General features: G+C 31.9%; 1 protein-coding gene across 15 annotated transcripts in view; it reads right to left on the bottom strand.

The window, feature by feature from the left end:
• RUNX1T1 (RUNX1 partner transcriptional co-repressor 1) overlaps positions 1 to 27,055 on the bottom strand; it is a 167,194-nt gene that overhangs the window by 5,724 nt on the left and 134,415 nt on the right. For all 15 annotated transcript variants that reach the window (XM_074269633.1, XM_074269643.1, XM_074269611.1 and 12 more), the window contains 2 exons: positions 17,105 to 17,173; positions 11,401 to 11,591 (listed from right to left, as the gene is read on the bottom strand). In XM_074269633.1, the coding sequence (XP_074125734.1) occupies positions 11,401 to 11,591; positions 17,105 to 17,173 (260 nt within the window). The remainder of the gene's footprint in view (positions 1 to 11,400; positions 11,592 to 17,104; positions 17,174 to 27,055) is intronic.

Below are 27,055 nucleotides of genomic sequence, written 5' to 3'. Positions count from 1 at the left end.
AAACTACTTTGGACTATGAAGCTATAGAAAGGCCCACCCCACTGTGGGAAGCCTTTCCCCTTGCATTTTCCCTTTATTCCCTTTCCTGCCTGGGGCTGCCAAAAATCCATCTGGGTTTCTTGACTGCTCAGAGGCTTGAATGAGATGGGAGTCAACAACTCTATTCCTTCTGGCAAGATAGAAGACCACCAGGTCTTACCATCTGTCCTTCCTCTATATCCTGCAGACCCCTAGCACTATCATCTGACCTATTGACCCTAATCTAAGTACCCTTGGGCCTTGCCATCTGCCCTTAAGACTTCTCAGTTTTTCCTTCTTCCTTCCTGCAGCTGATTTTTTTTTTAATTTATTGCCTCCCCCATTTAGAATGTGCGCTCCTTGAGAACCAGAATGGTCTCGCCTTTTCTATTTGTAACTCTAGTGCCTAGCATAAAGCTTTGCATATAAGGGTAAGCATTAACAAATAATTTTTCATTCATTGATTAATTCAAAATAGCTACATGGAAGTCTGGCTCTCAATCTCACATAAAGAAAAATAGGATGAAAATTAATAATTGTGACAGACATAAACTGCATTTTTTATTCAAATTCAATTAAACTAATTAAAAAAAAACAATCTCCAAGGAGACATATTTGATGAGCAGCTTTATTAATGGCAGGTTAAAAGTCCTATCTTCCTTAAAATTAATTGAATCCTGTTGCATTGATAATGAATACAGAGGTGTGGATTTCTGCCTTCTCAAGTTTTCTTCATTTCCTACCTCCATACAAGTTATGACACTCAGTCCCAAGAATGAAGTTTGCTTCCTAGAGATTTAAGACTTTAGAATAATGCCAGCTGATTCTGGAACAAATCCAGTAAATAAGTGAGATTCCTAAACATCAGAAAATCTCAATTACAGGACAGAGACCTAAATCCAAACCAGTATTTTAAGGAAATTAAATATTTAATCTGAGTCAAGTGGCTTCTTTAGGAAATATCCTGGTGTTAGCTCGATCCTTTCTTGGCAGAGACACATTTTGGCAGATACAAGGGTGGTGACTGCCCAACACTCAATAGCTCCTTCAGATTGAAGTCAGATGTACACAGCATTCTCAATTTAAACTGATTAAACACACAGACTAAACCAGGTAATTACAAATGCATGTGTTGGCAGTTGGGAAAGGGAGGAGACAGAATGGGGACTTGCTTATTTTTTAAAGTGTTTTCAAAGATGGGAATAATTTTACCAAAAAAAAAAAAAAAAAAAAAAAGTCAAATTACACCAAATACAGAAACAGATGTTTGAGGGTAAACTGTTGGGAATTCAGACTTCTTGTCTATCATCACCTGGTTTTGATTCTGGATTCAAGAGCTCAGGTTAGTTTCACCTCGATAGACTACTATTTCAAGATTTTAGAAAACCACTGGGACTTATGTAGTCTGTCTCTCTCACTTAAAAAAATCCCTTATTTTCATCTTTATGAAAGGTATAACAAAGACTAGGTAATGTTTTGATTTGGGTGAAAACTACATTTTTATAGCCTCTGATAGAGCAGAAAAAAACAAACAGATAATTTATCAATGTGTGAACAGAATCTTCAATATAGACACCCAAAGCTGTTATTTAAGTTTTAAATGCTTCTTGGAAAACTCAACATTTAAAGAAGAGGAAAAAGAAAAACCAATTTGTTGTACTTGGACTCAAATTAAAGCATTCATGTTCAAGTTGGTATTGGTATGAGTACTTTCCCCCATGGTGGAATTTTTGTCCATCTCTTTCTGTAAATCATCCAAAGAGAGTCCATGTGGTCAGGAGAGGTATTCTTAACTGTCAAGCTATCGGTTTTCAATGTCCTTTTCCAATCACAAATATCATGATGATGTCTTCTCCTGATAATACTTGCACACATGCTCTCCATCATCGGGAACACGACTCAGCTTTAAATTGCCAAGTTTTTGCACTACCAATTGAGGTCACCTACAGTTTTGATTCTTCTGTGATCGTGCTGTTTTGTGATTCGTAACCATATGGCACCACTGGGAGAACATTAGGTAGTGTGAAAAAAATGGGCTTTTCGAAGGAGTTCAGCTTAAGATAATTGTAATAAGCACTGCACAACTTTTCAACTATAATCCAGCTCCTCCTTGACCTATTTATTCAATTCTGGGCCCAGTTCACTCTGTAATACCTGTTCAAGATATGCATATTACTAATGGACTAAAACAAAATGCTATCCAACCGATTGAATTTTGTTACCAGGATGACTCATAGTTTTTCATAGATGAGAAATGGAGAGCAATATCTTTTAATTACCTGAGGAGGCCTTTGGATTATGAAAAGTGAGGAAGTTTCAGTTAGCATACTGTGAACCACAAACAGGAATATCTGGAATACCTTGGTAGGTATTCCTACCTTTTGGGGTACAAATTATTAGACTGGATTCAAATAATCAATCCAGTATTGGGTAAGTCCAATTGAGTGAATGGGGTCTGCAACAATGAATATCTACAGACCATCTACCAATACACTAACTTGGAAGCAGAGAAATAAAAATCACTAACCACTTTAATTCAGACCAATAAAGGCTATTCAAATCATATTGGTTCCTAAGTAAATTTGCTGTTCACAGAAGTGACAAAGATAAAGATGGTGTAACATCAGTAAATGTGTCTAAGATCCTAGTTAAAAAAAAAAAACTACAGCAATATATAGCCAAAAATGTATCTATTAGCAATAATTCCATCATAAGTAGGAATCATTCTAGAGATGGATGAATAGTTTAATATTAGATAACAATTAACATAATTAGTCCTATTAAAAGCAAAAAAAAAAAAAAAACCCACTCAAATTACTCAATTCAGAAATGGAGAGGGAAAAGAGAGGAAGAGCGGGAATATGAGACAGCAAAAGCTTGAGTTTAACAAATTACAATATTTAATGCTAACTTTAGACTTAAAGCAAGGAAGCTTCCTTTTCCCCACTCTTATGATACAGTTCTAGAAATGTGAATGGCAAGGAAAAGAGAAACATTATCACAGACATAGAAGATACACAACTCTATAGAGACACAGTAAAAGAATTTACTGAGATAATGAAAAGTGTCAGTATATGAATACAATGCAAAATTAAACCATAATATCAATAGCAAAGACAAAATTCAAACAGAAATAATAGAAAGGAAAATCCTATTCAAAGAAATCACAAAACAAATAAAACGCCAGTCAATATACCTTACAAAAATACAATTATAAACTAGACTTTAGGAAAAAGATGAATAGTTTGGAGTGATTTTCTTGGTTTGAGATTGGGTTATAGCAATATAAAAACAAAGAAAAACCTCAAAAAATTAATTTGCAAATTTAGTATTATACTAATCAAACTATGAAGTGATTATATAGGAGTAGACAAAATAGTATTTATTAAGAAGAATCTTCACCAGGAAGAAGGGAAGAGAGGAAAGGAAGAAAATAGAAGTAACAAGGGAGAAGTACTTCTAAACACTGACTTGCATTACAAAGTGGTAATCATCAAAATCAATTAACTGATTTTTTTTTTTTTAAAGTAGGAGAAATAATGCAACTTGATGACCTAGTGTTCAATAAACTTAAGAACACAAATTACTTGGAGAATTCTCTATCTGTCAAAAACTGCTGGGAAAACAACAAAGTAGTATAAAAGAAATTAGATTTTTACTAAACATTTATACTATATAGCCCTAACAACTCAAAATGGACTCATGACCTCAATGTTAAGTCACCCCTATCCTCTTCCCCCAAAATGGATCAGATGCTTTTTCATAACCAAGGGGAAAATTATTTACCATAAAAAATCTCATACTTTAAAAGAAAAATTTTGATTATAGTAAATTAAAAAGCCTTTACATAAATTAATACAACTAGGATAAAATGGCAAATTATTGAATGTTAAACAAAAAAAAAATCAAAACCCAAAAACCCTATCATAAAGCATTAATATATCAAAGGGATTTGAGCATGAATATATAGGAACCACCATCAAATGATGTTAACAGTTCTCAAAAGAAATTCACATTGTTAACCAACTATGAAAGATTGTTCTGCATCACTAATGGAGAAAATGCAAAGAAAAGTACATCTGAGGTTTTATCTAATACCTAGTAAATTTGAAAAGAGAACAAATAGACTAACTTAAATAGGAAAAGATAGGCACATAAATACATTATTGGTAGAGCTAAAAATTTCTTCAACTCTTCTGGAAATTAATTTGTCATTATGCTAAGAAAATGACTAAAATGTCATTTGGTTCAAACTGTTTCTATATATCTTAAAATCATAGATTGAAAAGTTCCCATATCCACCGAAATATTCCTAGCAGCATTTTTTATTATAGCAGATAATATGAAACAAGGTAAATGCCCATTGATAGTTAATAAACAAATGAATATAATTATTACTGCAGTTTAAGAAATCATCAATATAAAGAATTCAGGAAACATGAAAAAAACTGTATTAAAAATTACAGTGAATGTAACAAAATCAAGTAACAATATGCACAACATATTTACATAAACAAAATTAATTTTAATAATTAGTTGTTTGGCCCCAAATAAGAGATGAGAATGCACATCTAGGCAAATAAGTCTCTCAGACTCCCAAAGAACAATGTGACTAACTGAAATAATACTAATTGACATTTTTATGGAGCTTTTACGTTTGCAAAGCACTTCATATTTTCTCATTTGAGATCTATTACAGCCCTGTAACATATGTACTAAAGGCATTAGTCCTACTGAAGGGGGAAAAACAGTAGGCTCAGAGAATTATGTGACCTGCCCAGAATCATAGTAATTAGAGGCAGAATTTAAAAGCAAGCCATCCTGACTCCAAGACCATTCATTAATCTATCTACGACGTCAAACAGTATCTCTGAAACAGAGCAACATTCTGAATAACTGAGAACAAATTTTATTTGACACATTTATTTTTCATTGATCAAAGGCACCCATTCCTCAGTTGTTTCATCATCTCTTAGAGTTATGAAAGATAAGAGTAAAATGGGCTTAATTCAAAAAATAAGTCTGAAAGAGTTGGGCTATGAATCAGAAGCACAGAGCCCAGATCTCCTAGAATTTACCTGAATGAGTTATATATACAAGACTTAAAATATTTTATGAAATCTGAAGTTGACTTGAGTGTTTTGTTCTATTCTATCATCCAGACTCATGGGATGAGAACTTCAAAGGATCTTAGGAATTATTATTCTTGGGGTAGCTAGGTGGTACAGTGGATAGAGCACTAGCCCTTAAGTCCAGAGGACCTGAATTCAAATCTGACCTCAGACACTTAATACTCCCTAGCTGTGACCCTGGGGAAGTCACTTAAACCCCTATTGCTTCAGGAAAATCTTTTTTTTTTCCTGGTCTCATTTTAAAAAGGAAAAATCAGGCATAAATAATAATTGTGCTCCTCTGATACCAAACTAATACTCTTTCTAGTATGCTATTTTAGGGTGTTTTTCCTAATATATTTGCTTCATATTGGCAACTCGTATTCACTGTTCTAAAAGAAGGTACTGGTACTGCAACTCCAATGGCTCATGATGGGGGAGCCTTAAGTTTAGATATAATCAATAGCCCCCTCTGTATTGTTCTCAGAGCATTATGTCCTAAGTCACTTTGGGGACTCACTGTTTGGGATACTATTGTATTCTTGTGCCCCTAAGAGTTTTTCAAAATCCATTCTCCTGACTTGGGCTAAGGTTCCTGGCTTCTTTGACAAAACTGTACTTCCAGGAGCTGTTATCTTGTTTATGACATGGTTTATAACATGCCATCCTATATAGAAAGAAGGCATGTATGTAAGTCATAGGTATTCAATTTAAAATATTGCTGAAATTTAGTGAAATATAAAAGGTAAACATTCATCATTATTAATTGGATATGTATATTCCTTGAAACTTCCTATCAAATTTACTGTATCTGTTACTATCAATAAAACAGGCATTTATTAAAAACTGCCAAATATAAATATAATAATAAATATAAATTTAAATAAATAATATAAACAAATGAAGCAATCCTTATTTTCATGGAGATTGCTTTTTAAAAAAGACTCTTAATAATAATAATAATAATGGCTCACATTTACAAAGGGCAACTCGGTGAGATTAGAGAGGGCAGGTAGAGGTCTGGAAACTGGGACAAAAAAGACTTAAATGAATAAATTCTGATTCTAAATTGGTCTTTACATTGTTTTTTATAGTTGACTTGGTTATCATGGTTGGTCATTTCACAGCAAAATTTAAATGTTTCAAAGTTTTTTGTCTTTATAATGCTATTATTATATAAACTGTTTTACTGTTTCTAAACTATTCTACCCTGTATTTGTTCATATATATCTTCCCATTAAAAAATAAAACCTATCCTCTTGATCATTTCTCAGAGCACAATAGAATTCCATTACATTTGTATTTCATAATTTGATTCTTATCAAGTTTCTGCCTCAAGTCTTTCCTGACTTGCTCTAAACTATCTGCTACACGGCTGCCAATGGGCCCGGGCCCTTAAGCATACATTTGATCATGTCATTCTCCTATTCAAACTTCAATGGCTCCCCATAAAGTTCCTGGATAAAATATAAATTGTTTTAGTGTTCAAAGTCCACCAACACCTAAAGCCAACTTATCTTTCCAACCTCATTCTACATTACTTCCTTGGATGTATTTTGCAATTCAACTAAACTGTCCTCTTCCCTGGAATATGCTCTCAATCTTCAACAAATCAAAAATGATCTCTCTTACTTAAAAGTAAGTGCAGCTCAGACATCACCTTCTGTTCCCAATTATCCCAACTACTAATGCCTTCTTACCCTAACTACCATGTATTTATTTATTTATGTTTGTACTTTTTTGAGGGAAGAAGACTTGCTCAGTACCAATAATAGGGTCTCATGTGCACAAAGCTGATTCTTCATAAATAACGGTTATGTATGTACACATGTCTTTATAAATACACATATGCAAAATGATACTTTTATATTTATTCTTAGTGCTATACAATAAGAAAACTCTTTTTTTTCCTAGCTCCTATTTTAACTTCAAATTGCCTACAATGAGTAGATTTGTAAAGGCCTGGCTAAGTCTTACTCTATAAAGTTCTTCATTGCCAAGTCTAAAGAAGTCATCTATTTCCATGCAGTTTTCTATAGTCTCTGGAACCCACTGGTTACCAGTTCTTTGATCCTGGAAGTAAGTGTCTATTAGCTGACTTTAAGCCAGTGGTCTACTATCAGGACTCAGCCTCTGGAAATGTTAAAGAGATATATTTGTTCAATGCTGCTATTTTAGAAGGGCTACTGAATTGCCCTTCTTCAGTGGACTGTATTCAGTTCATCTCTTTGTAAATTGTGGCTAGAAGGTGACAGTTTTACTGCTGCAGGTACACATCAATTTGGTGACTCAAAACTCACAGCAGTCCATTGGTGTAGTATAGTTTATCTTGGATTATTTGGTTGAGGTCCCACTAATAATCAATAATAGCAAGGGGGAAACAAAGTTAATCTGAAAGAACACCACTTCTTAGAAGCAGGAAGGAAATTTATGAGTTCTTGTTATTCAAAATCCTTCTCAAAGACTAATGAAATACAGGCCCAAAGCAAGCTGGAGAAATATTTTAAAACCATTAATTTAACAGGAAAAGATACTTAGGTAATTTTAAGTAGAAAAATAAAATTATATGCAAGATATGAAAATGTTTGGTGGAACATAAGATTATGTCAGTTATTAAGGCTTTCTATAACCTGGCTGCAGACTTTCCTGTCCATATTACATTTCTTATTGATCCTGTATATGAACTTTTTTTTTTACATAATCCTGTGGGAAGAATATTACATCTTCCTCTTTCTTTGACCTGACCCCTACTTGTTAATGTTTGTGGGGTTTCATAACATCATGCATCCTTTTCCTTCTGAATGTTGCTGAAGGCATTGGAGAAAGTTTAACACTTTGCTTTTTTATATCACTGAGAAAGTTTTCAAAATGCTTTTCATGTACTGAATATTCTATTTCAGTCTCATGAACAACATATCCCCTTCTCTCTACCCCAAACCTAAAACTGAGGCTTCTAATGATGAAAGTCAAATTACGAGGAATTTTAAAAGAACATTTTCTTCTAGGTAGAAAAAGGTCCAGTTTATGAAATTGTTAAATGGTTCACCAGAAAGAGTGCTAGAGTTAGGAAGGCTCTTCTTTCCGAGTTCAAATCTGATCTCAGAAACTTCCTAGCTATGTGACGCTGGGGAAGTCACTTAACCCCATTTGCCTCAGTTTTCTCATCTGCAAAATAAGCTGGAGAAGGAAATGCAAATAACTCCAGTATCTTTGCCAAGAAAACCCCAAATGGGGTGAGGAAACATTGAAATTATTGCACAACAATAAATCAATCAATTATCCACAAATTATCATGTTTCCTACATTTTCTTTATGAAGATTTTGCTTCTTTTGATTATGAAGTTTGCAAATCCTAAAAAAAAAAGCCATTATTTAGTATATTGAGTAATCACAATACAAAGGGGATAGCAACCCTAAGCAAGAAGGGAGTAAGACTAAGCAATGAGATAGAGCCCACTATGTGCCAGGCATTGTGCCAAATGGTTTTTAGAAATACTATCTCATTTGAGATAAGTGGGAAATGTTTTATAACATACATATAATCTTTTAAAATAAACCTTAAAAATATCTAAAATCAAGTTCTCCTCTCACAGAGAACAGCGACTTCATACACAAAGTGTCATGACAAACATTGTGCTAAGCATCTTAAAATACATATATTCTGTGTATCTGCTTTCAATATTCCTTAACATTATTTATGTAGTCAGGTTCCCAATTTTTGTATTAGGTATAGACATTTAGTAAATGGCAAACAGGTATAACATGCTATCAAAATAAAGGTGAAGCACATGCCAGCAAAAGTCGTATGTATGGGGATGTCTTGAGCAAAATAGAAACTACTGGTATAAGCAACCATAAAAAGAGCCTTTGAGAAAAAAAATGGAGGAAGTGGGACTTGATGACATCTAAGAAATTAACAATATAGAGCTTAGGAAGCACTAAATTTTGCATAATTCATGCAAAATGACTGTGAGAAAAAGAATAGTAGTTCAAAGGATTAATTTATTAAACAAGTATTTATTATGGGCTGAGCAGTATACTAGTTGCTTGGGATGAAGAACAAAAGAAACAGTTTTCCCCTCAAGAAGCTCATATTCTTTTAGGACCAACTCCAATGTGGTGCAGGAGTACTTTGAGAAAAAAAAATGGTGGTTCCCCCACTATTTCTTCAGTCATTCCACAAAACAATAACACTAATAAATAATGTGATGGAGGTCACACATCCCAAGTCATTGACTTTAAAGTTTACAGTACATTGTAATGGAGCGTAGACGTGAACACATTTGTCTAAAATCTCATAACTAGCAAGTTGTAGAGAATGAATTAGGATCAATGTCCTCTGATTTATTTGTTACACTCTACGACATATGACTGTGTATTCTTTTGTACATATTTTGGAGCTAAAGGAAAACTATGGATCCTGAAAGAAGGTCCCATATTATTTTAAGAATGTAAGAACTTAATTGACAGTTTTTTTCTTAGACATATCTTTGGAATTTAGTGTATACTTTTAACATACAAAATATCCTAAAGGTACCTATGAAAGTGATAATGTTTTAATAACAACAGCTTATCACAGTACTATTGCTATAACATAGAGCCAGACATTTTCTCCTTACACAAAGATGCTAATAAAAAAAAATAAAAACAAAGTTCTTGAATATCTTAGCTACAAGATGCCAATAAAATTGAATTTATGTCTGATTTAATTCGGCAATGGAATAATCAGTAGTTAAAGGGTAGATAAACTTCCCCTCGTCTCTCTTTTCCTGAGAAACTTTCAGATGTTGAAAATCAATTCCTTTTGTCTCCTTGTTATTCATCTGCTACACATTAAATAGAAACTCTGGGCATCTCATGATCCCACAGGGTCTTTCATCTCTAGAGAAGCCTGGTACAAATTAAATCCTCTCTCTCTCTCTCTCTCTCTCTCTCTCTCTCTCTCTCTCTCTCTCTCTCTCTCTCTCTCTCTCTCTCTCTCAAATTATAGATATGTATTGTAGCAGGCCATTGATTTATCAGCTCAAGCTTTTTGCTAGTTCAGCTTGGTGTGACTAGCTAATCGTGATCTTTCAACTGAAGTTGCTCCTTCGTAGGGCTTCAGATGTTTCAACTCTTGACTTGAGCATTTTATTAGATTGCTCTGATTATTTTACAAAATATTTTTCAAAGGCAGTTTTATATACTGTATTATACACTTACATTACCTAGGTTCTTGTGATAATGCCATCTAGGCAATTAGCTCCATTTTATATATAAACATATAAATCACTGTACAAGAACAACAGTTTATGAGAGCAATATTTTCTGATGGCAATATCCCACTATGAAAGGATCATCATAATGGTTATTACAAAGAATATGGAAATAAAAAATGTGCGTGAGATCACATTTAATTGAAGTAAAAATGTTATTAGAGTTAGACTAAAGGGACCTTCTTAATGAAAATTCTTTTTTGTATAACAATTTTAATATTTCATAAGGCTCTCCATTTTTTCCAGGTCTTCATTTAAAAAGAAATGAAATTTCATTTTACCCCAAACACTTAAGTATGAGCAATAACTATATTATTCTTTCACCATTAACTTCCTGTTGCATACACTGCCATATGCCCTTCCCTCCCATATAGAAATTTCAAAGCTTCTTATCTTTTAAGTCTACAGAGAGGTTTACCATTTCATTTCAACCTTATTCTTTATGTTTCTTTCATTTTATCTTCTTCCTACCAGATGTTATTCATCACACCCATAAGTTCACACATAATCCCTGTAGCTGGCATAAAAATCCAAATCAAGAAAAATTTTCATCTTCCACACTTTACTCACTTAATCTTTTGAAACTTTGTACTATACCAAATATCTTTATTATTGGATTCCTTTTTGGTATGAAGATAAACATAAACACAGAGCTCTAATCTAGATTTAGTTACTAGATTGAATTTTATGGAATTTTACCAAAATTTAATCTTATCAATTCATCCATCAAACCCAACAAAATATCTTAATCTGTGAACAAATTAGCATATTCTTTAGGATAGAGAACAAAAACAAATGGCAGTTAGCACTTTATCTTTTATATTCATATCCAAGTTACATGGTCAAACTCTTTCAAAATTTCAAATGTACTGTCAGACTAAGATAGGGAAACCAAGACATTTATATTTCTGATTTCAATGGATGCCAAATTCAAGCTACAAAAGATTATCTTAAAGCTTCTTCTCTTCAAGGACTTGGATAAAGGGCCATTTTCAAGGTTCCAGCTGAAGTCTTACCTCACTTGAATCTTCCTGTTGGTTGATAACAGCCAGGGCATCCTCAGCGGCCTGCCTCTTTGCTTCTGCAACCGTTCTCTCCATCTTGGCTCTCTCTGAAGTGATCATGTCATGGGCCTTCCTCTCTGCCTCTGACACAGCCTTTTGCAACTCAGTCATAGCTTGACGTTTCACCTCGTTGACTGCTTCCTCTGTAAAGAAACAAAATCCCCAAAGGGAAAGTCTGCAAATCAGTGGATTATGGTTTATCTACGAAGGAGTATTATGAAAAACATACTGTGAATTATCTAAAGTTTACACATTTCTAGTTGTATCAAAACACCACGAAGTCCTAAAAAACTATTATTTTTTCTTGAGTATTCTGAAGCAATTCCGTGAAAAGTTACCAAAATTTCTCTATGATGTTTTACCTATTGGGCACCTTCAACATCATCTTATTTTCCAAACTCACAAACATTTTCTTTTCACTCTATAGCAAACAAAAACAGAGTTCAGTTTTTAGTCAATAATATCAATATTTAATCTCCCTGAATTGTATCAAGCTTTTGGTCACCTAGAGCAGGAAGACTAGGCTTCTAATACAAAATGACCATGCCAGTTATTAAAGATTACTGGGGAGGCCCTCTATACTTCATACCTGTGATATATTTCATATTCTTTATGTTGAAATTTTTACATCACTGGTATAAAAGAAAATAGCAAGTTGAAACATTTTTCATATTATTAATAGTTTGCAATTCTTCTTTTGAGAAGTACTTGTTTATGTGATTTAATCACATGTCTATTTTTTCTTTATATATTTCTCTTTGTGTGTGTGTGTGTGTGTGTATGTGTGTGTGTGTGTGTGTATGTGTAATCTCTTAGATATCAAACTCTTCAATGCATTAATTGGCTTTGCTAACTGCCTTCCCACCCACACTCCTCTTTAAAAATATTCTTTATTTTATGGGATGGCTCTCTAGGAGGGTAAAGGAAGAATTTTAGGCAAATTAGAAACAAAAATTTTAATTATATAAAATACTTAAATATCCTACCTTTGTACACTTATCAAAACAGAAAGGAAATAAGTATAAATGCATGTAATAGGCACATATATGCATACTCTAAAACATCAATCCATGTGTATATTCCTATATCTAAATATATGTATGTACAATCTCCTCTAAAACCTACTCCAATTTTTCTTCTAATTGAAAAATTAAATAGATAATACTGAAAAGATAACTCATAATAGCAATTAGGTTAATGCAGACCTTTTAAAGAAAATCAATGATGAAACAGACAATATAGCTTTACTTCTTCTATAATCATTTCCTGAGAGTTAGTAAGGGGGAAGGGGTAATATACATGTTTTATGATAGGAAAATGTTTAAATTTACTATTGCTTTCTGAATTATGCTTTCCATTTTCAAATTTTAAATAATCACTGCCATCTTCAACCAAACAACCAATTTTTAAAAATTAATTTACTTCATAATAGCATACTTTATTACAGCATAGGAGAAAATATTCTGGTTTTACATCGTTCATATCTGACTGGAAGAAAATACAAGCTGTCAAACTCATTATTCAGTTTTAGATCCAAAAAGAGTGCAAAGAATCTACTAACATACAATCATACAACTGACAACTACAAGTCATTTCCCTTTTAAAAAATTAACTATTCTAATTAACAAGGGAAAATATCCTCCCTCTGAATTAGTTTATCTAATTTTCATCTTTATTCAAAGCAAAATGACAATGATTAATTGAAAATTTAATAAGCAGTAATTATTAACTTGGCAAACGTAGTACCAATTAACACTCTATTAAAACTAATTATGACATGTTTCATTCAAGTGTTTGCACTTAATTGTTTCACCCACTTAAAAGCACCTTAATTAAATGTTCTGTTTAATTAAAAACATAGATTCCTAATAAAAATGTTTTACTGTAGATTAAAAATGTAAGAGTTACAAGTACTCCTCTGGTTGCCTAGTTTTCTGAGCTTTGTTTGACATACCTACATGCATAGCTTATGCAATCATCAAAAACCATCACCTAGCAATCAGTTGCCATGACACTTGTAACCTGATTTCTTTGAGCAGCATTCTTTAAATTATCTAAACTCTACAAACAAAAGGTATGAACAATTAAAGGACACCTTTTCTAATTAAAACATATAATAATTATATGGGATTTTTAAAAATATGCTCTCAAAACAAAAATTTTGCCAAAACAATATTACTGAAAAGCTGAGGGCACTTCTTATCTCCACTCACTATCCAAGTATAAATGAATTGGATAACAGGGACAAATAAGGGGGAACTTAAAGTGGGGAGAGAAAATAAGGATTGAGGGAAGTCCTACTCTTCTTCCATACAGTAAAAGCTTAATTTACTTTGAATATTCAAGGTGAATTAAAATTCTAAGTGGCAATACAGGACAATAATTTTTGCTTACGATCAAAGCTGCAGCTTGACTAATTGTGTATGCAAATCAGGCAATTTATATTTAAATTATGCATTCCTATTCTAGTCCCACAGGCATATACAGATCAGCAAAGAGAATTGGTAGGACATTGGCAAGGTGCTTGAATATTTATTACCAACTGCAAACATTCTCTGATCACTTGAAAAGAAATATACAGAAGAAAACATACAGATGCAATTTTATAACCATTTTAATGTGAGATAGCTCAAATTTAAAAAAGACTTTATTCTGAGGTTTGCTTTAGAAAGTTGTTTATAAAGTTTGGAAAGAAATTGATCTAACACTCATCATTTGGTAAAACATTTCAATTTCTAAGAACTTGTATGATGTGCTTTCTGTTTATAATAAAATATCTTACAATTACAATTTTATATTGAGAGAGGTATACTGGTTATGAATTCAAATTTTATGCAAAGTTTGTTATACTTTGGCAAGTTTTTTGATTCAATGGTTTATTGAGGCATTAATATAAAGACATCATTGATATTTGCTCTAATCTTAAGGAAAGCATAATACTTCTACTGCAAAAAATTAGAGGGAGTTTTTTATCTACGGTTTTCAATGAAACATTCCAAAGTTTTTCTCCAAACAATAGAGTGCAAAAATAAATATATGTTTGCATAGAAATATATATTCCTACATTGCTACAAGTTAAAAAGACTTTAATAAAAATGTGTGAGTGTCAGGTAAAGGCAGAGGTCACAATTTTTATATCATATACACCAATATGGAATATGCCCTATACATTATGATTTCATTTTATTACAAAGTTATGTTTAGAAACCTGCCCAGAAATGAATCCAGTAAATAATAGATAATCTAAAATTTTAAGTAAAATTATATTTTGTTTACAAACTATGAAAATCCCTTCGGTTTTCTTAAGCATTCTGAAAAGAGTGTATCATGTTTAAAAAAATAAAAATTAATCTGAATGATTAACAAAAGTCATATTTTATACAAAGCACAAAAATTGATAGCAGTGACATATAGTTCTTCCTTCCTCAAGGATAACAAATTCAATTAAGGTATTTTTTTACTTCTATCACCTCTCTTACCCCCAATCCTAAATTACAAACAAAAGAGGTTTTAAGGAAGAGAAAATAGAAAAGGGAGGAAAAAAATCTTCTCTCAAAGGCATGAGTAGAAAATATAACAAAAGGAAGCAGAATTATATATAATAGTTTACTGTTAAGTGTTTTGTTTTTTCTAAGATATCAAGAATTTTATTTTATTTTTGTTTGTTTTGTTGCTGAGGCAATTGGGGTTAACTAACTTGCCCCCAAAATCACACAACTAGAAAGTGTTAAATATCTGAGACTGGATTGGAACTCAGGTCCTCCTGATTTCAGGTCTGGTGCTCTATCCATTTACCACATAGCTACCCTAAGGATTTTATTTTAACAAATATAAATAAGTAAATGTAGAAAGAAAAAATCTCCTTCATCCCAACAGAAAATTAATCCACTGGTATTAAGAGATACAAAATGACTTACACTTCTCCCAAGATGCAAAAAAAAAAAAAAAAAAAAAAAAAAAAAATATATATATATATATATATATATATATATATATATATATATATATATATATATATATATATATATATATATATATATATATATTCCTTAAACCTTTTCACTGCATCCAGATGGATTATTACTTGGGAGCCAGGATGCTATAAAATTTCTTGCTAAGACCTCAATACACTAAAACTGATCATTTCTAGACTTTGAACTGTCCATTTCACAGATAAAGATAATGACTTGCCCAAAGTCACAATGATACTGAGGTCTACTGAATCCAGGTCTGCTGATAGAACTAATGGGCTTTCTTTTACCTTCTGTTCTCAATTTTATAAAAAGAGATTCTATATCCATATTGTATATTTAGAAACTACAATCTAGAAAAGAGAACTAACAGAATGTTATCAAAGAAATGGTAAAAGTTGCATTTTAGAAAAAAGCCTTTCATTCTCAGAATTATAATAGCTAAATGCACATACATACATACATACACATTTTATGGATAGATGTATATAAAAAAAAATTAACCTGAAACTTCAGCTGTCTAGACTGCCTTGACTTGATGAAAAAAATCTTTCTACTTATCAATCCATGCTACCAGGGTGTTGAATACTATCAGATTCCTGATTTTAGAAACAACCACTTAGAAAAACAGATAAATCTTCAAATAACCATGAAAATGAAATGGACAGGATCCAAGTGACCAAAGGAGAAGCTGCCAGTTGCATGGAACCGCAAACACAGCTGAGACAAATCAAAACAAAAATAGAAATCTTTTATAGGAGAAGGGGGAAAGGGCCTCATTTGACTTCTGCCCGATGATTATTGCTGCCAGACCATAGTCTGTCTAATACCTGTAAGTGTAGTACTTCCCAGATCTCTAACTTAGGTAGGCAAAGTTATTTGGAACTGCAACAGTTCAAAGCCACAGCAGGCTCGAGTTAAAGTGAAGTTTTAACTGTGTCAACTCTCAATTCCTTCAGCAGTTGTATTACCTTGCTTGGCTATATAGAATGTTTCATTTCACTATTATTGTACCAATATCACACCAAGTTTCTATCAGATCTGAGAGTCCTTTACTTGTATCAGCAAATCAGTGAACACAGCTTAAAAATTTCTGGATTCATCACAAAATATAAATTAAAGGCATTTAGAATTAAAAAAGCAACTAAGTCTCTCCTTAGCCCTTATTTACTATCAGGGCATGATTATTAAAATTATTTTAATATAACAAAAAAATTTTAAGACATCATCAAAGCAGGTCAAAGAACATTGGTGAAATTTTTTTTTCTCGTTTTTTCTTTTCTTTTTTTTAAAGTGTATGTGAAGGCTGTGGGGAAGGCGGAGAAGGCTGAAGTATGCAATTTAATTTTTAAAAAGCCAGATTTTTTTTTCTGAAAGAAAAATTGCACACAAGCTGAGACCTTGTATGCCACACTTCAGCCTGAAACCATTATAGCCCCCTGAAAATAGAGGTTTCTAATGGAAATATTGACAGCCCCTCAATTATTGTGGCACTAGCAGATGTTGCTATAATAAAGACTATTTCATGTTCTAATCAGGCTTGGTTTAAGAATATTAAATAAGATTTTTTTTTAGTTGTTGTTGTTGTTAGCAGTGAGTCCTTTCTTGTCATTCTTCACATCAGTGCATTAACAACTGCACACAGCTGTCAGAACACTAAGCTCATGTTTTTAAACAATTCTTACCAGCTTTCTTCCAGATCTCCTCTGGCACATATCCAGAAGCAGGCCTGTGAAGGAATTCCCGATGTGATTCTAGGAGGAGGGAGGGAAGAGAAAAGAAGAAGAGAGGGAGGGAAAAACATTACAACCATTGTTAAGTCACTATACATGATTTAGAGAACTACTCATTTTCTTAGCTCCCTTACTCCCAACAAAAATTGTTTAAAGAAAACTTTGCTTTCAGAATTTTTTAAACACTCAAACCATCACTTCCTAGATGAAAGTATTGACATTATGAGTCAATGTCTATGGGTTTCAAATTTATCTAATTTTACTTAATATTTTTATTTAAAGTACAATATATAGTTTGGTAGAATTTTTTTCAGGAGGGAAGAGAAGACATTTTCAATATGGAAGAAAATCCTTGTTTTTCATTTGCTTGATTAAAGAAAATAAACTTAATTTCACAGTGTTTTTTTTGGGGGGGAAAGGGTAAGAGGAAGAAAAAGTTTGCTAAAAAACAAGAGAGATGCCAATTTACTACAACTTTTTGAATGAATAAATTTTGAAAGAAAAAAAAGGCAGGGGATCCATTGGGGATCCATGTCCAACTGCTACTTATCCTTAAGTGAATCTTATCAAATATTAAAATTGACCAATGTTATTTCAAATAAATTTAAATGAGGAGTTGAATATTAAAATTAAAATATGAGCTTGGATTATGATGAAAAATATTACTGGAAAACTAGTCAGCATATGACAAAATTCAAGCATGTATTTTAATAGCTAAAATCATCTACATGGATAGGAAACATGGTACATAATAAACACAAGGATTGTACTTTTTTGTAATCCCACATGTTAAAATAAATTTAATGGCATGCTCTGCTCTAGCATATACCACATCTGATATATTAAGTATAAATTTTATGTTGGCCAAAGCTTGAAACTTGATATTTTTATTAAAACAAGTTAAATTCTCATTTATCTGGAAGCCAAGTAAATTCAAACAACTGGAAATTTTCTGTACTATTATTTCATGGGAAAAACAAATGACAGTTAAAAAAAAAAAAAGAGGCTCACCAAGAATATTTGCCTTCAAGACAATATCAGGAAATCAATTGCAAATAAGAAAGATTAGATTTGGCATTAAGGGAAAAACTAATCTTTCTAATAATTAGAAGTTTCCAAAAAGACAAAAAAAATTGCCTAAAGAGGTACTTTGATACAGAGTAGAGTGATGCTTCAAAGAAGAACTAGATGGACACTTGTTAGGTACACTATAGTGCAGGTTCTTATCAGCTCCATTTAGGTAATTTCTTAGGTTCCCTTTTAATTTAAGTCTATTACTCTGTAAACAATATTCTAAAATATCATCTGCCAAGGTACGTTATAGTCAAGACAGAGCCTAATATCCTACAAAGGTTTATAAATTTACAAGTGGAATGGACCTCAATGGCCATGATTTAAACTCCCCAATTTTGAAGATGGAGAAATTAAGGGCAAGTAAGAGTAAGTGACATGTTTACTTTGGCCAGAAAGTGCCAGAGGGAAAATGCCAAGCAAGATTTTTTGATTCCAGAGCTAGTAGCTCTCACAAATATACCATATTGCTTTCTATCTTCTACAACTTGCAGAGTGATACCAAATGATCTATCTGTTGCCCTTCAACTCTTTTGTGACAAAGAATAAGGCACTGAAATAATCTTGTTTAGTGTAATTTTATTGTCAAATTATATTTCATCATATTTTTAAAACACATGGATGATGGTGATACTGCAGACTGAAACATCTTGTTTGGTAGGTTCTCAACAAGAATAAGAACTTATTGTTCTTGAAAAGAAACAATATTTATACTTTTGAACATGTATCAAAGGGAAGGTGATTACTATAAGGTCTACTACATTTCAATTTTTATTAAAAGGTCACAGAAGAAATCAAAGAGTTAAGCTTTAGTTAAGCATAATTCACTAACATACAGAAAGGATTACTACTTAAAGAGTATAGAAAGCATTTAAGGAAGAATTTAAGAATAAATGTATTATGGCAAAAAAAAAATAGTACTAAAATTTTCAGGCAAAACGGGACATTTGAAAAATTGGAAGAGTATGAAAAAATATTTCCAACAAAAAGTCAACGTGTATTAAGGCTGAAGGCCTCACAACAGTAGGTTAGTATTTTTACCGATAAGATTAAGGAAATGAGGTAACCTTAAAGTCATCAATGTTTTAATAGGCATATTAATTAAAGAGCCACTAATTAAAATATGAATGAATTTGGCAACAGAACTATAATTATCTAGCAAAAGACCATAAGTGAAAAATCACAAGCAGGAAAAATAGCATAACTATCACAACGTGACAGAATAAATAGAAAAAAAGCAACTTGAGCAGTTTAATTTCCTATGAAGCAGAATTATATCCCATGGTATAGGAGTGGTAGACCATGAGCTCTTAAAAGATTGGACCAAAGAAGGGCAAACATGATGAAAAACTGTTTTATCCAGCATCTGAGAATCAACTTAGCTAGTAAGGCTCCTTACCAGAAAATTTGCCACCAATAGATTTTTTCACAATCTACAAAAACATGGAAGCACTGCAATTGCTATTACTGGAAGACATACCCTGCATAGGAAGCACATGTATGATAATGATAATGATGATAATGAGGAATAAGGATGAAAATTATGGTAATACTAAGGAATGAGAGCATTTGTTAAGTGCTTTCTATCTGATAGTTCTTATTTATATAGCACTTTATAGTTTGAAAAATGGCTTATAAATATCATTTCATCTAATCATTACTACAATCCTATGAATTCCTTTTTTTAAAAAATCATCATCTTGTAGATAAGAAAAATGAAGTTTCAAAAGATTAAATACTTGCTCATGGTCATACAACTGCCAAATGTATGAAGTAGTATTTGAACCCTTTTATTTCCTTACAGTATTACACCAAGTTCAATTTGTGAGATATTTGTCCAAACAGAATAAAATTACATTACAGTATAATTACCTTCATCATTTTCCACTCCCTGAATAATGACAAAACGGGGGCATGAGCACATGTCCAGAGTTCTATTAAGTGTACTGTCTCAGAAGTAAAATTCTGATTTCCCCAAGAAAATAAACTGTATTCTCAAACACCATGTATATAGTATGAATACTTGAATATCCTTGATTATAGAATGATATATCTAAATCAGAACATTTTGAGAAGCATGCTATAAATAAAGATAACACCTTACTTTACTGGCTACAATAGCTCAATTCCTACACATACACCCCAGTTCCTCAATTACATTCTGCCAGGTTAAAACACGATGCACTTCTCTCTAACTGAGAAATATGAAGGAAATATCAAGTCAGTCCATGAAAAAAAAAATGCTTACTACTCATCCTGAACAATTTTGCAAAATATTTTTAATAGAAAATGGTGATAGCAGATATCTTTAAGAAAAAGGACATGGTTATAATCATCTACTCCAAATGTGAATTAAAGGTCTTTGATTAACTACCAGATGCTATCCATAATAGGGGGGAATGGAAATACTTATACTACAGATTCCAGAATCCTGCTTTATCACATCTTGAAGAATATTATTATAATACACCCATCTGGGTCTAAGAGAAAAGAGCTTTTAAAAAGCAGCTTAGTTTTTCTTTTTCAAATTAAGTAGCACAATCAAGTGTTTTCACCTAAGAGGATGATTTGGAACTAATTGAAACACACACACACACACACACACACACACACACACACACACACACACACACACACACACACACATACTTTTCCAATCACATAAATTCGTAAGTTAAATATGTTTACTTCCCATGATATCATGCACAGAAGCCATTTATTGTTTAGATTCTCACCTATTTCATAAAAGGACATCATCATCAAATGTGAAGATATTAGCCAGATTTTGAAAAAGGATTTTTAAAATTTGTTACCTCTAAATCACCTAGAAAACCTTGATTGTTCTAAAACAAACAAACAAAAAAAATTCTAAAATAAGTGATAGGAAAAGAAAGCTGGCATCTTCTAAAAGATGATTTATCATTACATGTATATGTGTGTTGAATAAACATATCTGCACACATAGTGAGTAATTGCTTAATATTCATCAATTAATAGTAAATTGGTAGACAGCATCTTTATTAACATGACTCATCAATTTATATCTTATTTGAAAGTTGCCACAAATATTGTGAAGCTTTGTTAACCATGGACTTCTGAACCAAAAACTTCATTGCCAAAATTTAGGAACAAAAGAAACAACTATAATTAACCATTTTGCTAAATTTCTTCAACATCATTTTAATACACTCTTTCCCCATTCCCCCCAATAGTGATAAACAAATGATTAGGATGAAGTAGCAATGGTATAGGCAGCTATGAAGCTTACACATACACGCAACAAAATGGGTCTTTTAAAGCACCATGTTATTACATGAGTTTAATCATGCTATTAGCTAAATCATAGATAATATGGCTAGGTGATTTTTCTCTATCAAACTGAAAGCTTGGGATTCTTGTGTTTATCTTATCATTATTTATTACCATTGTAAAAGGTAATATTAAAAGTTGAAACTGTTTCTATAAATGTAAAAAATAAGAACTATTTAAAGAAAGGGCAATCAAAACAGTAAATGTCACATAAACTTTATGGGAATATCTAATAAGAAAACTGCATCAGTTATTCTTGTTTATCGTTTCTGTTTCTCTTTGGTACAAGAGAGGGTACGGTTCTGAGTCATGTGAAATGAGATAATCCTAAAATAAAAGATGTAGTAACAAAGAACACAAATATTTTCAAAGCAAGCAATTAAGAAAAAGAGAGTAATGCTGACTGCTAAAAGATTAAAACATAATAATTGGAGATTTTTTTATGATTTTAGCATTCTACTATGCCAAAATTCTCAGAGGAAAAAAAAATCTGCTAAACTGTAAATTTCATGAGAAGATGGACAAGTTTTTATTTAAGCTTGTAATCTACCCCCCAAGCACTTAGCACATTGTTCTTTACTTTGAAGCTAATTAATATTTGCTGAAATGAATTAAATGTTTGAAATTTCCTGAAGAAAATACATACATATTTACACATACTCACACATATTCATTCTCTCTCTCTCTCTCTCACACACACACACACACACACACACAAATTGTGGACAAAGGAGACCAATCACATGGGAAAAAATGCCTTAGGCACCATGAAAAAAAGATGAAAGGGCAATCTATGAAGCATGAAAGAGATGGAAGATGGACTACACTTACGACAGAATGGAGACCATTGGATTATAGATACAGCAAGGGCCGCCATCAATAAACATGAAGGGATGAGCTGATAGCCTTTGAAGGACCAATGTGGTCTCATATGGCCCAGGACAGCAATGGTCAAAGCTTGCAGCACCTAGGCAGGGCCTTCATCCTGCAGTGGACAGAATGAGGCTGTGATCATGATGAGGTCTATTACATAAGCCATCAAAAGACAGGAATGGTTTTGTGATTTCATCTTTAATAGCTATTAAGAATGACATTTACAAAACTAATCAGAAAACTGAACACTCATTTTTAAGAAAAAAAACAGCCCAACTGAGTAGTTACTTGTTAATAAGCCTAACAAAGAATGAATCTTCAAAAGAAGAAATTTGAAGTACATCGGGGAAAATATACATTGTAATTCCTCTCCAGTCCAACATGCAAGCCCAATAAGATCCTTTTTAGCTCTGTAAATGGTCTTGCAAATTATTTTGGAAGATGTGATGAAAATGGATAAACAATTAAATGCAAACATGCAGGATAAAATTTGATTTTTTTTCTACCTAACACTCAAAACTAAGAAAGCAAAGATATAAATATTTACTAAAATTAGAGAGAAAAATTGTCTACCTTTATGTCAATAATTTTCAAAGTATACTATGGGGATAATCTGGGAATCTACCTCTATATAAATAATTTTCAAAAGGTAGTATGGGGGCTACCTGAAAAATCCCAAGGCCCTATCAAAACTACTTTCATAATAAAATTAAGATTTTTAATTGTTGTTATGATAAATAAGAATCTTCCCATAAATAAAAAGTCCTTTGAGAAGGAGACAATCTTCATTAAAAAGACACTGAGATCATAAAGTTTAAGAATCACTTCTCTAGATAAAGACTGACAAAAGTTAATCTTTTTTTATGCTTGTTAGATGAGCATTTCTTGTTTCAAGTTTTCCATTTATTCAAAAAGGATAATGCCTACCTATGAATTATTCTTTAGAAATATTTTCCAGATGAAGTGCAAAATGATAACCACAGTTTCTTCATCCTAGTTACCACTGGAACATATGCTTATGACATAATGCACAGAAATCATTCCTTAAGCAATGAACATTATCCTCACATCAGTGAGGGCCAAAATAGCATCTCTGCAAATGGCAAATAGTACTGCAATTGATTGTTCCTTTCTTAAGAAAGTAAAATGAGAAAGAATGATCAATTCCTAAGCAGGGTTAACTCTTTGGATAAGGGAATTTTTCAAGTTGTTATATATGAAAGTCAATGTTTTCTAAAGGCAATCCATCAAAACAAAGGATTGAAAAAGTTTTCATGATTTCCTAATGATTTTTTTAAAATCAAGTTCCTGAACTTTCAAGGTGGGTTATTTTGGGAGCTGAGAGGGAATTTTTATATTTCACGCTTTCTAAAAAAGATTCAGCCTTATTCAAATCAAAAGTAAACTATTCTGAAAATCAAATATCTTTTACTTCCACCCTCATATATTTCTGGATCTACAGGTGTGCTGTATTTTCAAGTTTCAGCTTCTGCAACCTCATTTTTAAAATGACTGTAGACATAGTTCTATTCTTCTTCAGACTAGTCTGATGTTTCTTCTGTGACAATTTAAGACTTCAGAGAAAAAAAGAATGATTGAAAAAAGGATGAAACTCTCACAAGATCCCAAAAGAGTCAAAAGTAGTAAAACATTCAGTTAAGAGTAAAAGAATGGCTCAGGCCATTGAAAGGAAAAAAAAATATATCTAAAGAAGCAAAAAGAAAGATTGAATGCAAGCTGGAGAGTTTAGGAATATAGAATAGAACTAAAGGAATGGGTTGTTTCAAAAAGTTCAAAGACCTTTTCCAGATCTTTAGAAACATACTAATTGCAATATGTGTTGCCTTAAAGTCAAATATGTCATATTATTGAGGCTGATTAGTATTGTCCACTTACATTTGGATACTGGTCTGGAAAAAGAATTTCTTCTGCTCAAAAACCAAATCTACTATTTAATGAAAGCTAAAAACCAGTAAGTAATGGTCTCATAAATGTATTCTGAGACAAATAAATGATCTGGCAGATAAATATTTACAATCCATCATAAATTCATAAGGATGTTATTTTTCTTAAATGAGCATCATCTTGTATTTCTTCTATTTTATAAAGTATGTTTCTTGTTTTGGAATTTATTTGCATGTATGTCAGAAAGTCCTTAAATAAATATCAAAAAGCAAACATTTGAAAATGTTCTAAGATAACCTAGAAATGACTTTAAGAATGGTGATGTCATTAAAAAGGAAATTTACTATTATTTATAGTGGTAGCAAAAAGGCTATTTCTCAGCTATAATTCTTAAATCACTCTGGGGCAAAATAATTTTTAAAGATTAAATTAATAAATTAGTCATGTTACTGTTGCCATTCCCAAAGTGGATAAAAACAAGGACTATACTATAATAGGGATGAGATTAAAGTCTTATGCGCTGGTCATGCTGAGTCAAATGCTATTATCTTTAAAAATGTTGATAGAACGACATCTCTGATATTTCCATATTATGATAGAAATAGAGGGCAATTTTTGAATTTCATTTCAATGATAATCTGATGATTTAAGCAGTTTCCTAAGTTCTACAACTTATAATCAGCAATCTAGGCATTGGGAAAAACTGGCCAAAAGCATCATATATATAATTTTTATAAATAGCACATACTTCTAAAAATAGAACAATTTGGGGAAGAGAGAAGGAAAAGAATGGGATTATTTATAAATCAACAAGATCTGATTATTTCATTGCAAACACCAATATGATCTAATCTACCACTGACCTACCTCAAAAGTCAATCATTAGGGCTTTGAATTAGATACCAACTCTGGGACTAGAAAATTATCTGCTTACCCAAAAGTGGCAAAATTGGGTTCTGAATTTTTAACACAATCACCTTAAAAAGGATTATTTGCAAGTGCTACATATTTTTTTTCAGCTTTTAAGTCTCTTTCTATTGGAGTCTTAATTACAATGGAATACTTTACCTCATTCTCAGATTAAAATACCAAAATATCAATTAAGCTGCATCCATTTTGCCTTTATAGCCTAAGAATTACACTGTAATCAAAAATTAAAAACCAATCAACTCAAAATTTTCTTCTATTAAATAGTTACTAAAATGTGTATGGCATCATAAAAAGTACTATTGCTATCCTATACATTAAAGAGCCAATTTTTAGAATCAAGCACATTATAGTGAATACATAGATGAAATTAAAGTAACTGAAGCTGAACAAAATTAAATTCCCTGCATCTCTACTGTATTAAAGTCTATAACTTAGAAAATTTGGCGTATTCCAGATACCATAATTCTGAATATATCATGGATTATTTACATAAAGTCAAGAGACAAGAATGCATAGAAAGTTTTATCTATTTTTCCCTCCCTAACATTTTTCTTTTAGCCCAATCCATTTTTGAAAGTGAAAACTGAAAGTTACTAAATGATTTTGGATAGAAGAAAGTATCTATCCCAATAATAATATAATATTTGATAATCACAAATATCTCATTATGTTGTCTAAATTTACTAGAGGACCAAAACTTTGGATTATGCTTTGTATTATTCAATTTCCTCTCACAAAAGAGGAACAAGGAAAGTATTAACTCAAGCTTTCATTTCATTCCATACAAAACTTAATTACTTTCATGTTGGCTCATGTCAGTTTAACCCATTTCTCTTCAACAGGAATATCACACATTTGCCTTTGAAACAAGTTCAAAATTACACAGATTCGAATGTACTTTTTATTAAATTCATTAGTTACATTCAATTCATATGCTTTGAGCAATTTTCCTATTTGAGGGACTAATGTGTAATAAATCGTAACTTTTATGAAGTAATGTTGCCAAAATGGCAAAAATCTGATCTGTAACAAAGAACACATTTCTCCAAGTAATCAACCTTTCCCATTATTAGTTCTATCTATACCATACAAGATAACTAGGTGATTGCAGTAAAGTGATAAAGAGATCAAAGTAATTTAATTCATTGACTGGGCCTTTAACCTTAACTAAACTACACTATAGAGCACAAATTGAAAGAAAAACTAAGACAATGAGACAATAGAGTCAACTTTCTACATAGAGAAGATGGAATCAGAAAGACTTGGGTTATATATGGGTAAATCTGAATGCCAAAGCAGATGAGGATACAAAAGACATTCTAACCTATATTTGTGGAAAAGATTTACCTACACTGACACAAACAAAAGAGACCCCCAAACAACAAAATAGCAATAACAAAAAAAAAATCACTTCATTATTAGTAAGATAAAATTGTGCATCCTTGTAAAAATCATTAGCAGGTACACAGATTTAAGAGCATATTTTGTTTCCAATAGCTTTATCACACTATCATCATTTTAGAATTTCATTTTTTACATAAGCTGTAAATTTTATAGCTAGCAAAGTACAGTTAAAACATTTTATTCTTTGGCCAAAAAAACTATTGTAGCTATTTTATTTCTGTTATTAATTTGTCAAAAAGCATTAAGCCTTTGGGTTAATAAACTTTGGGTAGTGTGTGTATCTGTTTTTAGTTATAAAGTGTTTTAAATACAAAATCTTGCAGTAAGCTATAATTATCTTGAAGAAAAGACAGAATTAGAAACCAGGAAACTCAATTTTTGGGGGTGGGGGTATCGTTTAAAGTTGTACTG

Source organism: Sminthopsis crassicaudata, chromosome 1, assembly GCF_048593235.1.
Source record: "Sminthopsis crassicaudata isolate SCR6 chromosome 1, ASM4859323v1, whole genome shotgun sequence".
NCBI classification, from domain to species: domain Eukaryota; kingdom Metazoa; phylum Chordata; class Mammalia; order Dasyuromorphia; family Dasyuridae; genus Sminthopsis; species Sminthopsis crassicaudata.
The sequence above is the reverse complement of the archived record's forward strand: the minus strand, read 5'-3'. Positions and strand labels throughout refer to the sequence as shown.